The sequence below is a fragment of the Microtus ochrogaster genome, chromosome 21 (genome assembly GCF_000317375.1).
Source record: "Microtus ochrogaster isolate Prairie Vole_2 chromosome 21, MicOch1.0, whole genome shotgun sequence".
NCBI lineage: Eukaryota > Metazoa > Chordata > Mammalia > Rodentia > Cricetidae > Microtus > Microtus ochrogaster.
The window spans coordinates 42,485,966-42,502,331 of record NC_022022.1 but is presented as its reverse complement, the minus strand read 5'-3'; the positions used below and the strand labels follow the sequence as shown (position 1 = coordinate 42,502,331).

Genomic DNA, 16,366 nt, shown 5'->3' with positions numbered 1-16,366 from the left:
GTATTCTGGGCATGTCTGCACATGTGTGCAGGTACCGGTGTGCATGTACCTGTGTGTACATGTGTGTATTCTGGGCATGTCTGCACATGTGTGCATGTACCTGTCAGGTCTCTTCCTCAGTCACTCTCCACCTTATATACAGGAGCAGGGCCTTCCACTTGAAGCCAGAGCTAGTTTAGGTGGCCAGTTTGCCCTGGGAGCCACTTGTCTTTGCCTTCTGAGCCTAGGGATAACAGGAGAATTTCATATGTTCTGATGGTCCTGAATAAGGCCCTCAGAGTTGTGTGGTAAACTCCTTACCTACTGAGCCATTTCCCAAGCTCCTCTTCTGTTGTTTGTTTTAAACGTTTGATTTATCTCTCCATTTCTTTGTGTGGCCGTATAGGAGATTCTCTGTGATGTCCTGTATCTTAGTGTGGCAGACGTGACTTGTAGTCATGTTGTTTGTCATGTAGCAGTAGACTATTTTAAAAAGAACCAGTTTCCTTAGCTAAGGATATGTATTGCTTTTCATTGCCACGAACATTTGGGAATTTGAAGAACTGACTTAGGAGAGGACTGACGATGTCTGTGTAGCAGGCATTACCGGCTTTCTACAGTTGGGCTTTCCCTACCTGCCAGTACACCTGTCGGGTGTCAGTGCTTCCCTATCTGGATATCTAGCATGCTCAAAGTGGCACCTGGAAGTCAGGAATTAAGTATTTTCAAAATACAATCTCATTTTCTTGTTTTATTTTATTTTATTGAGACAGGGTGTCTCTGGAACTCTCTCTGTAGGCCAGGTTGACCTTCACTCAGAGATCTGCCTGCACAATCTTATTTTCAAATGCAGCTATGCTGCATGTTTCTGATAAACATTCTCTAATTTAATACACAGATTCACTAAGTCACTACCATCAAGGGTAGCTGTGCCACCCCACCTGAAATGCATGATTGTATCTCTGCTAACCCACACCCAGACTAATCCTAAGGGGGGGGGGGGGAACACCCTAATTTTAACCTCAAGGAACAAACGAAAACTGGTGTTTTGCTGGGAGTAAAAACAAAAATAAAATCAACCATTCTTGCCATGTAATGCAATGGCTGGAGAGACTTCCCAATGGGAACCTGGGGAGGTACTGCTTCTTAGGAGCTAATGTGGAATTCACCTTGTAGTGACTTAGTGAATCTGTGCGCTAGACTAGAAAATGTTTAGATGCCCTAATCCTGCATTCTCTCTGACTTTGATCCCTGAGGGCAACCTCACTGAAGGACCTGCATCGAAAGGAGCGGCAAGCCAGGCGTGAGGTGACTCATCTGGATGGCATTGCCTCAACTATCTCCAGAGACTTGTCCTTTCTGGACAATAAATACAAATAAGAAGCGGGAGCTGGCCTTCCAGAATGTTCCATGTCCGCACTGTGAGTCAACGAAGCTGAAAAGAATCCTTTGCTGCTTTGTCAGCGTGACAGAGACAGCGAGGATATTTTTATTCTCGGCTCTCCTCACAGTTTCCTTAAACATAGACTTCTTAAGCACCATCTTCCCATTTGACTGTTTCTTGATGGGAAAGGCTGATATTTCTTGTATGTTTGGTTGTTCCTTTGAACATTTGCCTCTATTGGATTTAATTGAAAGGGAAGTTTAATCCTAACTCAGAGGTTAGGAGTGCTGGCTGCTCTTCCAGAGGGCACAGGTTCAACTCCCAGCAACCACATGGATTTAATTGAAAGGACAACAAGAAAAAAAGGCTTAAAAACCATTGATACTAATTTTTTTTAAAAAAGTATTACACTGCAGGCTAGAAGCCTGCGCTGAAGATGGTACAGAGGACTCTCGAGACAGCCACTTCAGCACTTCTGGAGGGGCTGGGGTGCAGCTCAGGGTGGGGGGTCTGCGTGTTCTGTAGGCACAGAACCCTAGGATGCCCAGGTCGGATGCCCAGAAACCACAGTAAACACGTCCCTGAACTGCATCTCTTCACACAACAGGTTTGGAAGCATTCTCAATAAGTAAGTAAGTAAAAGTCTATATCCTGATATGAGTGGACATGTGGGAAGGTTTATGAAAATAATTTTGGAAAGGTAAACCAAAGGCCTGCTTTCTTATTTTTGAACTGTTTATGATGACTTAAAGTCCTAGATCCCAGAGGCCCAGATTTTGTAGACAAGTGTGGAAATGAAAAAAAAAAAAAAAAAAGAGTCCAGGAGTCCTGACTTGGAGAGGGACAGAGGTGTGCGTGTGTCCGTGCGTGCATGCGTGTGTGTGTAGTTGGAGGGGTTTGGGTCTCACATCTGGCTTGCCTTGGAGCAGAGGTGTGTGTGTGTGTGTAGTTGGAGGGGTTTGGGTCCCACATCTGACTTGCCTTGGAGCAGAGGTGTGTGTGTGTGTGTGTGTGTGTGTGTAGTTGGAGGGGTTTGGGTCCCACATCTGGCTTGTCCTGGGAGGCAGGCACAGAGATGTGCAGTTTAAACAGCGGCATCTGCAGCTGTATAAAGCACCCGTGAGGGGAGTGCTTTCTGGAGCCTCTTTTGGTTAGAAGGAATCTTGGAGATTCTAGAGTGCAAAATACTTATTGCCAATTTGAATGATCTCACAGTAAGGCTGAAGAACTGCAAGCAAGTGTGGTTGCCAGCTGCTTAAAACAAACAGGAGGGATGCTTTTCCTGTCTTTAGAATTATGCTTTAATGAACACGGATAAAGTGAAGCTGGGCTCACAATCACTCACTCATCTCTCCCAGGAGGCGACAAACTGGGGCAGGGTTGGAGAAGGTCTCGGTGAAGTTTTTCCTGCAGCCTCCTCTTCCCACCCTAAGGCTACTCCACAAACCAACCCGGGTAACACTCCCATCCCACACAGCTAAAAGCCCATCCCTGGGCCCGGAACACTACAGAGCCCAAGACAGGCGTTCACTTTACGTCAGGGCTGCCAGGGCTAGTCATGATCCCTCAGCAACAAGGCGATCATAATCTCAGCACAAGGGGGAGTGTGCTGGCGGAGAGACCATTCCAGGAATGAAAGACCAAGATTACTATATGAACAAGTAAAACAACGAAACATACACTTAATGGTTTGTACCAAGAACTGAGTGGTGGTCCAGGACCAGATCCACAAGAGAGACAAGGCAGCCCTGGGGAGAGCACTCGAGCTAACGGGCAGCCTCTCGTTCTCCGGTTTAGTTTACAACCAAACTGATCTTTAGGAGCCCACGAGAGTCTGAAAGGAGAATAATGGTGGAATAGAAAAGAAAGTAAGTTACAAAGCCAGATGTTTTTCAAAAGAAGAGAACCTGTGTCTGGCACTCCCGGCGTGCTGGCGGGTCACACTGCTCAAGTGCAGGCTGGCTAATGGGTGCTTTGACTCTTGAGAGGGTCTAAAGCCAACCTGGTGATCCTACCTGAGTTGGTGCCATAAAACCAGCAGTCTTGAGGTCACAGCGAATAGTCCCCAGCCCCCTAAGGAGGCTGGCCAGACTCTGCTAAGAGCTCACCGCAGGAGCTGGTGACCTTGTGGCCAGAAGAAAGCAGCTCCCTTTGGAGAAAAACACCAGGATTTAATGTTTTAATAAGCTTCAGGGAAGAACATCCTGTCTTCTGCTTACTTTTGCTGGAGGAGGACAAGATTAAGTCTGTAGAGGGAGTCTGAAGCTCCACCAGGGAGGATTCTGATGGGATCATCAAGGTAGAAGGCTAGGCTGAGCAGATTGTGAAGACACATTTAACTCAGGTATGATTTCTTTCACCAGGAACCAGCCACCAGAGGCCCGGGACTCTCAATATCTCAGAACCACAGTATGTCACCAAGGGGGCCAAGATTCTGGTTTTGATTCATGGATATTCTGACTGGGGTGGGTTTACCTAATGAGGCCTTTCTTGGAACCCAATTTTCACGTTATGAGATGCTTTTTAAAATGCATTCTTTTTGTAATAAACTCTATTTATGTTACGCTAATTCTTGTGCAGGTGAAAAGTGAGTTTATAGATATCTGTTGGAAATTCAAGCAGGACCTCGATAAGTTTTCAAAAGAGAGGCCGTTCAGGCAAACTTGATTCCTGATGCTTAAGTCTTACAGAGATAATTTGCAAGGTAAATTATGATGATTTAAAACAAATATATTGCCTTGTCACTGATAGGAAGTGTGGATAAGATAAGGGAGATTAGCACAAAGTATTTGAAAGACTCGTGCAAGCTAGGGAAAAACTGTGAAACAGGTGGATGTGTTTACTGACAGTTAAGGAACAGAATCTCAGCATACACTGGTCCTGGGCTGAGAAAGAGAGAGAGAGAGAAATCTACACTCTAGGAAGTTGATTCAACCTGAGCGTTTCAGTACAAAAGATACAGAATCCATTGGCGTCGTTTAAGCTTAGAGCATAATTATAAATAGTCGTTAATGAGGAGTGTGGAAAGGAGTAAAACTCCCATCAGCGCCCAGACAAGAATCGGCTGTGAAGGCTTCTCCAGACTGGCGTTAAATCTAGGAAGACGCTCTCCACCTACTGGTGACTCTTTGTAACTACAGGCTCCTAAAGTTCTGTGGCCGTGTCCAAATGATTGCAAGGATAGCATGTGTCTCAGGCTGGAAAACAAGAACTCAAAAACGAGGAGTGTTAATTGTCCCTTCCGGATTCTCACTTGTCTCAGGAGCGGCAGACACTTGAACTTCTCTATGGGACATTTTCCTGTGGTTGTGTGTCTGACACTGGTCCTTTGCCTTAGAAAAGGGCCCTGTTGGCCATGGGGACCTCATTTCTTCTCTGAATTTCTCATGCCATTTTCTTTTATGACATCCTTTACTCTGTTTCTCATCTTCATAATTGTGAAAATAGCTTAAGCTGACAACCTTCGAGAAACGACACAGGGCAGAGGGGTCTTTCTATTAAATGAGTCTGAAGTCAGCCTTGACCGTGTTCATCCTTCTCAGTCACTCTACCAGGGTTCTAGAGCTACGGCCAGGATGGGGTTTGGGGCCTGGTGGTCTCGAAGATGCTTAAAACCACAGCTTTGTGAGTCAACACCATCCTTCATGTCTCTGGGATGTTTCTGACAACTAAACACATAACTTTCCCCCAGAAGAAACAAATCCAAGCTAATTAAAAGGATATAAAAATGTTCTTCTCACTGAACACACAACAGAGCCACTTAAATGTTTTGGGCAGCGTTCACATCTTTAGAAGATGTAAAAAGAAAATGAAACCAACTGCTGAACAGGGCAAAGGTTCTGAGGACTCTGAGAAGAAATGGTAAGGATGGGGAGAATTTGGCATAGAGGATTTCCCAGCCCCCAAAAGTGGAAATAAAGGTTACACACAGCAACGTCAGTCACCCGTTCAAGTCATGATTTGTTAAGTGTGTCACACTCTGCTTGTGGTGCTAAGAAAGGCTGAGGGATTTACATGTTCTCCTGGGTTACTGTCCAGAAGCCGCTTCAGTACTGCCTGGCCCTGTCTCTCAAAGGAACTTAAGCTTGGTAGAAGAGAATTAACACAGACCCAGCTGCCTGGGCTCAGGTGGAGGGAAGACAACAGCCTGTGGGTACTGACGAAGAGCTTCCTCATCAAGATTACAGAAGGGCTCATGGTCACTGTGCTGAGTAGCAGGACCTTGAAGACCAAACGTGATTTTGGTAACTTGGAAAAGGGGCTGGGGAAGGAAGTTTGCCAGCGTGTGCAAAGGCCATGAAGCACAGGGACACTCAGGAGGCAAAGAACCTTAGCCAGTCTGGGTAAGGCAGGGAAGAGAAACAAGCTGTTCCTACAATCAGAGAGACCCCAGATCTCCTGGGAAGGACAAGCAGATGGCTGGTTTGATGTATAGACACGCACAATCCAACAGCATATAAGCAGCTGGATCACGGGATGGCCTAAACAGTAGGCCAGGCAGTGATAGTGTTCTTAAATTTACAGGGGGAATACATAGATCTGAAAGGTCTCACTATGTAGCTCAGGCTGGCCTGGAACTCACTATGCAGACCAGGCTGGCCTTGAGCTCGCAGAGACCCACTTGCCTCTGCCTCCCGCCACACTCAGCTATTCACTGCCTTTCTGAGTCGATAATTGTGACACTGGACACTAAAAGTATGTCCTCGAGGCAGTGGACACAGGAAGGACCCACCCACTCCCGTGTCTGTTAAGGGTTAGCATTCATTGATGCCAGAGCATGGAGCTGGGCGCTGGGCCAGACTGAGAGACAGTTGTCCTCATGACAACCCTTGCTTTCTTTCACGCTAACAAACTGACAAAAACATGGCCCTTTCTCCAAAATCCAAGAGATTCTGGGTTCTGTTTCCCTGGTCCAAAAATATTTCCAGTATGGCCATGACCAATGTTTCAGAAGTTTCTCTAAGTCCCCAACAAACATTTGAAATGGCCTCCCAGTGGCCCTAGGACCTGGTAGGGAGACAGATAGCTCCAACTTAAGTACTGTCCCAACTCAGGCAGAGTGGATGCCATCCATCTGCCATGGGATGGAGTAAGGGCTGAGACAGAGGCCTCAGCACACTCTCATTCCATCTGCAACTTGTCTTTCTGCTCAACTGTGACGTCTTGTGCTGTGTCCCTGGCAGCACATACTGGTGCTGATGCATACTGGTGCCCAACAGGTATTTATCATAAAATTTATGATCACTGCACTTTATGTTTTTGTTACAGTCTTCAGTAACATATCTCTAAATGCCTTGACTATACAATTTACGCTAGGCTTCTGAGATCAGCTGCCCTATTGTGAAGGAAGTATATGTGTTTACTGTTGAAAACAAGACCCTATGTGAGCTACTTTCCTCTAGATGAGAGACATCTGTCTGTCTGTCTGATGTGATATATGTTCGTCACTTTATTTTAAAATTGGGGGAGGAACCCTACAAAGAATACACTTGTTCAAAGAGGGAGAAAACTTTCAAAGGAGGAAAATATTGAATGATACTTTTAAATCCCTCTCCCCTCACTAGTTCATATACAAATGGGTATATACAAATGGTACCAGCTTAAAGGATGAAGCAAAAGCCATTTTTTTTTTTTAATAAAGGAAGGGAAATTATGTTGGACTTGGAAATTCATGTATTGAGGTCTGGTCCATTGCTTCTGCTTTGGTCAGGTCTGTATCAGTCCAGTGTAAGACAGATTCACGGGATTTTATCGTTTTCTACATAAATGCTACTTGAAATTTCCCAATATTTAACTCTCTACGGTGTCGCCCTGAATAAAGTCAAGCTGAAACAAGAGTGTGTATTAAAATTTTGTAAGAAAGGTATGTACTCCAGATCTCCTGGCTACTTGCACATGCTGGGGCCAGACCCTGTTGTTTTTAATTTTGCACCCTACATAGGCAATGTTACAGAATCCATTTGCAGAACTCAGGTGGTCAAGATGGTGCTAAAGTTAAAACCATCAGTTCTTATGTCCTTATCTGCACTCCCCAAAAATGACTTCTAGGAAAATCAAGACAATCACATGGTGAGAAAGCAAGGGGACCCAGATTCCTTTATTTTCACTGTTGATTTTAAAATAAACTCTTAACGTGATCAATCCCCTTCATTGTTCCAGAACCCTCAAATTCTTTGGGATGGAAGGCAGGAGTTTCTGTCCTCACAGGAGAGTGTTTCTGGATAATTTCCTCACAGTGTTAAAGGTTGGGAAGACTAGGAGGTACCCCAATATGCATACAAGCAGCTTAGAGAAAGTTCCTCAGTATGGCAAAAATCTAACGCTTAGAATAGAGAAGCAAACAGTCCAAATAAACACAGAAGTGAAAACGTGGCTTTGTTAAGGCACTGACACCCTCACACACCTTCGTGCATGAGCTGTTTGCTGCTGTCAGTGGTGTGGTGAACACTGACTCTTCCCCTAGGGATGGACATCCTCAGGTGGTATTCGGGATCTTCTGGCAGCTAGAGCCCTGGAGGCTACATGTGTTAGCCTCAGTGGGATGGAAACCTACACCTACCTCCTCTGAATAGCATGTGTGGGTTGGGCATGAATCTATAGGAGGATAACAGTTCTGAGAGGAGACCACCTTTGCACCCTAGAAGCAGCTAGAAGATGCTAGAAGCATCCCCAGGTGAGCCCGAGCAGAATCGAAAACGAGGTTGTATCTGCCTTAGTCTTCTACATGGGTGTCATGGGAAACTCGCTGCATACTGTGGAGTAAAGTGGAGCTAGACAGACATGCAGGAGAGCCAACACCCACACCTTTTGTAACATTTTCTCTGTGTGTTCCCAATCACCCTCAGCCGGTATTCTATTTGGGTGACATAGCATGGTTTCATGCTCCAAGCCAGGGCAGAGTGCCTCTCCTAGGATTGCTAAGGAAAAAAAAAGTTGTGTAAGTAATCTTGAATTTTGAAAATTCACCAAAGTTGTGGTTGGTCAAGAAGCTGGACCTGTGAGTGGAAAGCAGCTGCATGCCTGACTGTTGTTTGAGCATTTGGTTAAGCCACAGAAAGAAACATTTCTGCCACAGGGCTTTTGCTGCCCCTCAATGCTGCTTGTCTTGAAGTGAAGGACCCATCATAACTGACTGGACTTTATTATTTCGCTAAGTTGTTACTTTTTGCTGTTCTAGCGTTCCAGTGAACCTGTGGGTGGTTTGCCATTTCATGGATCAGTCAGACTGAACTCACGGAATGGTTTAGATGTCAGTCTAATACCAACATGAATTTTGATCTGATTAGATCATATCCTTGCTCTCCACAAGAATGCATTCACGGGAATAGACATCCTCAATCTTCCTGCCAATGAGAAGCAGAAAACGATGATGGACAGTTCAAACCCTGTGGAAAGAAGGGCCGAGACGAACACGGTTCCCAGACTTTTACACTGAGGTGTTTACACTTGGCAGGTTTTATGGCTAAAAATTAAACGCTTCTGAGTTTCTCCATCAAACAGCTTGGAAAGTCTGGAAACTTTTCTATTGATATTTGGATATGCAAATCAAAGTCCTTCATCATTTCCTAGCCTCCATCCTCCTCTCTTTCCCTCGCACACGGTAAGTAGCTCAGCCCCACTTTGCATGCAATCCTCTCTGCAAACAAGTCAGCGTTGGTTCACACGCCTGATCTGAGGTGTTTTCTGTGGAGGTAGGGGCGCAAGCCAAAGCCCGGACAGCATTTACTACAATGCCGAGGGACAGGCACAGGCACACTTCCACAGGCTTCAAGTCAGCATGGCCCTGGCAGGCTGGAATCACCTAATAAAGTGTGCATGCCTGGTGAGATGTCTTGAAAATTGTCCTTTTAAGTCTATTTATCTTGCAAACCCCACAGAGTTTGGCTTCTAATTGTCAGTATTTGTTCTTTCTGTCTCTACTGTCTCCACTCTATTGCACATCACCCTTGACCCAGGTCTACAAACAGCTTTCTCAGCAGGAAGATCCAGGACCCACCAAGAGGTACAGATTTCATCGTGCCACCGGGCACTCACTCCTTTGTGTTGTAGATTTTTCTTTTTCCTTCTTTCCTTCTTAAAGGCACACTCTTAACTTACATTTTTGATGTTAACTTGAACCAGATTCTAGTTTCCGGCAGCAAGTTAGTTACTCAAAAAATAAAAATAACCCCAGACCAATGAATTACTGGCTTGGGTCACTTTTAAAATCAATGAGAAGCCCCTCCCACAGCCACAAGTGATTAACGATTCCACTGAGTTAACCTAAAACAGAAAATGTCCCTCTGTGTGACCATCTGCCTGTCAGTCGGTAGCCTGGAGTATATCCCCATTTTCCCCAAGAGGTCTTTTCCCCATTACTGAGCTTCACAGAAGGAAGTGTCAAAGCAAGACCCCTGGCAATGTAGTCCATCAAGGGGGGGTCACCACCTCTCAGCTGACGGCCTCAGGAGCACCTGAGGCTCCTATACAAGAAAGTATGTGGGAGCCCTACATCTGGTTGCCTCTTGCCTTCCGGAAGAAGGCTGTGGGTTCCTTCTGGATGTTTCAAGCAGCAGTATTATGTTCTGAGCTTGGTTGGCTTCTCTTGACTAAGACTGAGCCTAGAACATCTGTTGTAGTGATGTGCTCTGAGCTTTTGAAAGAGAAAATTAGGCTTTAAAAGACGCCTCTCATTAGATGTTCACAATATATTAAAATGCACTTAAAAACCGCTTCTGTGTAATACGCCAAAAAAGGCCAATCTCGAATCAGTAGCTAATTGTCAAAGCCTATAAAACCACGGTATCGTGTCATCCTGACATAAATCAGCAACAAAACCAGTGCACCACCTGCTAAATGAAGTTGCATTTGTCTCCACGTGACAAATTCTATGCCAAAAACACCACTGTACTTCTAATAAGTGGCACTCATTTTAATAGATCCTACAAAAATACAGTATTTTCAATGTCCCCATAAAACATAAACTTACAAATATTATCCTCAGAGCTCTGGTGACATCCATATGTGATCCTATTGTAAAATTCCATAGGATATTCCAAACACTAGCATATAAGATAAATTTGTTCTATAAAAAAGTGATGTAGGTATATGAGGGAATGTATACAACCAATTATGGAAAGTTGATCTGAAATTTCAAATTAATAATTTAATCAAATTAGTGACTACTATAAAAAGAAGTAACTTAAAGGATTATAAAACATATTTTGAACGTTCACAGGGGAAACGCAATGTAAAAGTACATTAGACTCTGTTATGATTGCATTTGTATTTATGTTTCTTGAAACTTTTTTTTTTGGAGAAAAAAATTTTTAATCTATTTCTGTCTGCAAAAAAAAAACAGTCATTAAGATTAATGACACCAGTTAGACCATAGCTCTGAGAAATTATATCTGAAGTTTCATATTTCAATACCAAAGTTTTGAAATCACCCACCATAGCTTTCAAACAAGTCTCTCTCTGTAATAAATGTCATCAATTCCCAAAATTCATTGAAAATGATTTAAAAGTAGCAAATTAAACAAAGCAGCACACGGAAAAGTTCCACATTTACAGCAAAGGGATCACGGGGGCCGCGGTCTATGGTCAGCGTAACCCCGAGGAAACAGAACATTAAAGCATTAAGGTTTCCCTGCCACCCGTCACTCACTTCTGGTTGTAGTGAAGAACGTGGTCCACCGCAGCCTGTGGTCTGTCTCTAAAGTCTGCTGTGTCCTTTTAATTAGCTAAAAGCATTGAACAGATTTACCTTCTCCGATTATTACTCAGGTCTCAGAGATTAATGATAATTTATGAACTATTTCACTTTGCTATGGGAATTTAGCAAATGGCTGTGGAACCAAATATAAATACTTTATACTTTATGTACAGTTGCTTCCATAAGGCGTCATCATGTAATTTTTATTGAAAAAGATTCAATATAGTAAAGTCTTATTTTAAGATATATTTTCTTTCTCAATCCAAGGTGTTTACGAAAATATCATTTTTCTATATTCTTTTTTTTTGTATATATGCCAACATATACCTTGTGCTAGAAATACTTTATGGGGATTACAACTCTTTATATACAACTTTTGAGGCAGTATTTCTGATGGAGAGCAGAATTTGTAAAGAGCTTGTGTGTGCTTCCGTGCTCCGAAATGATAGGAAATCCACTTTGAGAAGACAACTTATTTGATTAAAAAACAAAAACAGAAACAAAACCGCACCAATGCACAGCCAGAGGCTGCCGCTGGAACTGATACAGAGCCACGCACGAATGCCGTGTTTATAGGTAACATTTTCCAGGGTGGTCAAGGCTAACGTACAATATTATACACCTGGCACTGATGTTTGCCATTGGTCCAGCAACTGGCAAAATTGGTTTCTATGTATAAATTTATTTTTGAACATTAGCTCTGGCCTGACATATCTTCACTATTTATAAAAACATTTAGACAGTGAGCTCACGTTGAATAACTAGGTCTACTGTATTCTGGAAGCTCTTCAGTAGTAAAACAGCTTTTTCGTGTTCCATGTGCACAAAACTGTGTCCATTTGCCTGAAAACACACAAATGAAAGAGGTCAGTCAACAACCGTTCTCTCCCTCTGCACCATTGTAATCACAGGACTCCAGGGAGCATAGCACAGTAAGATTGTAAGATTCAGAGGGAAACGGTTTTGACAAGCATTTATCAAATGCCCAGTATTTCCTTGCTTGCGTGCAATCATAATATCCTACCGGGTAAGATCAGTACTTAGACACGATTCAGTTTTGCCTGCTGTCCCAGTTGTCTGTATTTTGCTGCACTAGGGATGAAGTCAGGTCCCGGTGCAGGCTGGGCAAGCGCTCTGCCGCAGAGCCACATGCCAGTCCTATGGTTCCCGTTTGTTGGTACAGGTCCCTAGTCGAGGTGGCACTTAGTTAACGTTACTGACACAAACTCACTTTTTAAAGTTACTTTTATTTTCATTGATGTGTATGTATCTTTGTATCATATGTATGTAGGAAACGAGAGGCCAGAAGAGGGCATTGGATCCCCTGGAAATGGAGTTATAGGTAGTTATGAGCTGGATATGATCTACCTGGTATGGTTATTAGGAACTAAACTCAGGGTTTCTGAAAGAGCAGCAAGGCTCTTAACCACTGAGCCATCTCTCCGGCTCCATGTTGGATACTGTAACCATGCCAAATATGAGTGGACACTTATGGTACTATTTAATCTCATTTTGATTCACTGAAAAATAGTTTATATATATATTGTTTGGTTTTTCGAAACAGGGTTTCTTTGTAGCTTTGAGACCTGTCCTGGAGCTCACTCTGTAGACCAGGCTGGCCTTGAAGTCACAGAGATCTGCCTGCCTCTATCTCACGAGTGCTGGGATTAAACATGTGCGCCACCACAGCCCAGCTGATTTATATATGCTTTAAATTAAAAAAACCTGTTACTAAATGCCAGAGTTTCCATTATCTGCATGGTTCTTTTTTCTTTTTTTGAGACAGGGTTTCCTCTGTGTAGCTTTGGAGCCTGTCTTGGAACTCGCTCTGTAGACCAGGTTGGGCAGATCTGCCTACCACCTCTGCCTTCCAAGTGCTGGGACTAAAGGCCCGTGCCATCACTGCCCGGTTACAAATTGGTTTTTAACCTAGTTCAGAAAATCAACATCTTCGGAATGAAACCCAGTGACAATAGTCTTCTACAATTACAATTTAATAATGGAACACTTTTGCAAAGAACCCGATACCCTCCGAAAGCCTGCAGTCTTCTAGGTAAGGGTCATCAGGGCAAGACATCAAAATTCATTTAAAACAAAATTAGCCTGTTGGAATTTCAGAACCCAGCTGGCTACTGGTTGATATTTATGTCACAAAATGTACATTTTTCTCTGTAATGAGGGCTCATGGTCCTTGGTTTTCTCTATTTTAAATAACAAACTGTCTTACTTTCACATAATTTAATGGAGAGGTAGGTCTATATGCCTCCGAAGGATTAAGACTAAATTAAAACACAAAATTTGGAATAAGTTTCTGCCACCCGGTAACTGACAGCTACGTAACTACTCCCTTGCAGGATGAGGTGCACTGCATTTGGAAAAATAGTTAACTGGACTCTTTGCAATGTACAGACACTAGAACCGGGTAACTTTATGTGTGTGTGCGCGAGTGTGTGTTTGTGTGTGTACATGCATGCATGTGTGTGTGCATGTTTGTTTATGTGTGCTTGTGTGTGGGTGTGTGTTTGTGTGTTCTGTATGTATGCTTGCCTTTGTGCACATATGTACATGTCTGTATATGTGAGTGTATATGTGTTTGCATATGTGCATGTGGAGGCCCAGAGGATGCTATCATGTCCTTTCCTCAATGGCTTTTTACCTTCCTTTTGAGACAGGGCCACTCAGTGAACCTGATGCTCACAAATTCAGCTAGACCAGCTGGTCAGCAAACGTTATGGATCCTCTTGTCTCTGCCTCTGTAGTGTTAGGATTACATGATGCTGTGCCTGGCCCTTACTGGGTGCTGAGGATCCGAATTCAGGTCCTTGTGCCTGCACAGCAAACACTGCCTGTTGAGCTGGCTCCTTAGCTGGACTTTTCCAATTGTCAGCGCACTCATACTTAATCTGGGGATGCTTACTCTTTTTTTATGTTTTTAATATTTTAACTAACCATCACTTAAAAGTTAAAATGTTTTTCACTGTTTTTATCTTTTATTTGTGCAAAAGGTAAATGATAGTTAGAAAATTACAATTTAATAATGGAACACTTTTGCAAAGAACCCGAAAATTTCCAATGAATTGTCCAACATTTTTATACTTCCAAGTGTCAGGGTGAAGGGGACCATGAATCATACGTTGTTCACCGTTCTATCCTCTATGTAAGTATTGGTGCTGAAAATCAACAGCGTCAATGCTGAGGGGACGGGTAGTCAGATAAGTAGGTGTGAATCTGAATGATGTGTTCTTGGGGGACCTTCAAAGAGGATTGGTCCCTTCCATGATGACCTTCCTCCCTCACTTCTTGAACTAAAAATGTCTGTTGTGAGTTGACCAACCAGGGCATTGTGGGAGGCACTGGAGCTAAGAACTACGATAATGAGACTGGGAAGCTGATGGGGGAGGGGACAGAAGCTACGGGGAAGGGTTTCAAAGGGAAGAGAGGTAGTTCCACATGTTAGGCATTTATTTTAAACTTAAATGCAGCCTTTGAAAATTTCATGTGTGTACTGTGTCTCGAGCACATTCAACCCTTTCTCTTCTTGTCCTTCTTGCATTTCCTCTGGAACGTGTTCTTTTCCCACTCCCACTGCCGTTGCATGGATTTAATCAAAACTTTTCTGGAGAGGTAGACAGAGACAAGATTGACAGACAGACAGATAGAGCTTGAGATTTGGGTAAACGGAGACAGGGAGGTAGTTAATGGAGACCTAGATACACGGATCCCACTAGAGACTAGCCCCGGCAAGCATTAACCCCACAGTAGTTAGCATTCTACTTTGGCACAGCTGGCTTTGATACAGTTTTTCTGGATGCTGTAAAAGTTCTTTTAGTTTTATCAAATGTTATTTTATTAATCTATTTTTTTGTTTTTAGAGACAGGGTCTAACTATGTATCCCAGGGAAGTTTTGAACTCATATTCCACCTCCTACAAATACATGGGATTAGAGGTATACCCCATTATTCCCAGCCTTACAAATTATTTTTTAAATAGTAATCGAGCTATTTATTAAAAAAAAACTTTCATTCTAAATTTACTACCTTTTTTATTGTAATAAATTTACGATAGATTGTAAACTTGTGGAAGCGAGCTTTCTCTTTCCACCCTGTGAGCCCTGGCATCAAGCCGCAGGTCATGAAGCTTGACAGCAAACGCCTTTACCTGCTCAGCCATCCTAATGCTTGACAGCAAACACCTTTACCCGCTTAGCCATCCTAATGCTTGACAGCAAGCACCTTTACCTGCTCAGCCATCCAATGATGCTGAGCATTTTCTAGGTGTGGAACATACTGCAAGGTCTGTTTCCATGGGAGGCAGTGGCAGAGGAGAAGGGACAAACAGGGTGAATGCCCACAAAAGTCAGGAGCTCTGTCTCAGAGAACCATATTCTCATTCTCAGGACAGAAGAGGCCAACATAACTTATGCCATTTCTGTGATCATAAGCATTGGATACCTGCTTTCATCCTGTTCAGACAGGGACTCGAGAGGTCATTGAATTTGTGATTTTTATGTTTAGACAAAGATGAGAATATCCCTAGTCTACAACTGTCAGGGTTGTGGCTGCTTTGTATGTGCATTGAGAGTCTGCAGTTCTAGAGGAAGGCTGGTCTAATGGCGGTGTCAACTGCAGAACACAAATTCAGTGATGTTTTGAAAGATAAATACAGAGGAAGCCTTTACACAAGTGGCATTTGAATATGCCCACAATATAAATGCAAATAATGACAAGGATTAATGCTAAATCAGACAACATTTGAAATGTCACATTTGGTTACATGTATATATGTTTTATATAAACATTACCAGATTCACATAAAATATGTGTAGTTTTGAAGAAACTGCAAGTTAATGAAAAGTGAGAAACAAATGAGGTGCTTATTGAATTCCAGTTAAATTAATAGGAGATGATCTTAGAAGTGGTATTCAGACAACACTATGCTTTGAAGATGTGTAATTCATAGGCTTCCAGCAGGAGCTGGTTTGAAAATATGGAAGGCCATTGCAGTGTAGTCTTTATGCTGTTTCCAAAAGATAGTGTGCCTAATTTAATCTCACGTCTCCTCTGCTGCAAAATGTTTTGAATCTTCCCTTATCATGATTCATACACAAAAATCCCCAGTTAATAAAAGCAATATCTGCTGCCCAATCACAATTGAGGATGTAGTGCATTAATTTACTGTAAAACACACATGGTTTCTCATCCCCCTTTTTTTCTCCTGGGCTTCTCTTTGGCTTCCTTCTGGTAAAACCTTTGTTAAATTGTGTGTGCGTAGCCGGGCGGTGGTGGCACACGCCTTTAATCCCAGCACT

The 16,366-nt window shown here is 43.0% G+C and overlaps 1 protein-coding gene across 5 annotated transcripts in view; it reads right to left on the bottom strand.

Annotated features, from left to right (window-relative positions):
• Positions 1 to 1,717: 1,717 nt before the first annotated feature.
• The window catches only part of Lrrc7 (leucine rich repeat containing 7), a 412,851-nt gene continuing 398,202 nt past the window's right edge, over positions 1,718 to 16,366 (bottom strand). For all 5 annotated transcript variants that reach the window (XM_005357446.2, XM_026784035.1, XM_013350077.2 and 2 more), the window contains one exon: positions 1,718 to 11,900. In XM_005357446.2, the coding sequence (XP_005357503.1) occupies positions 11,793 to 11,900 (108 nt within the window). In that variant the 3' untranslated portion in view covers positions 1,718 to 11,792. The remainder of the gene's footprint in view (positions 11,901 to 16,366) is intronic.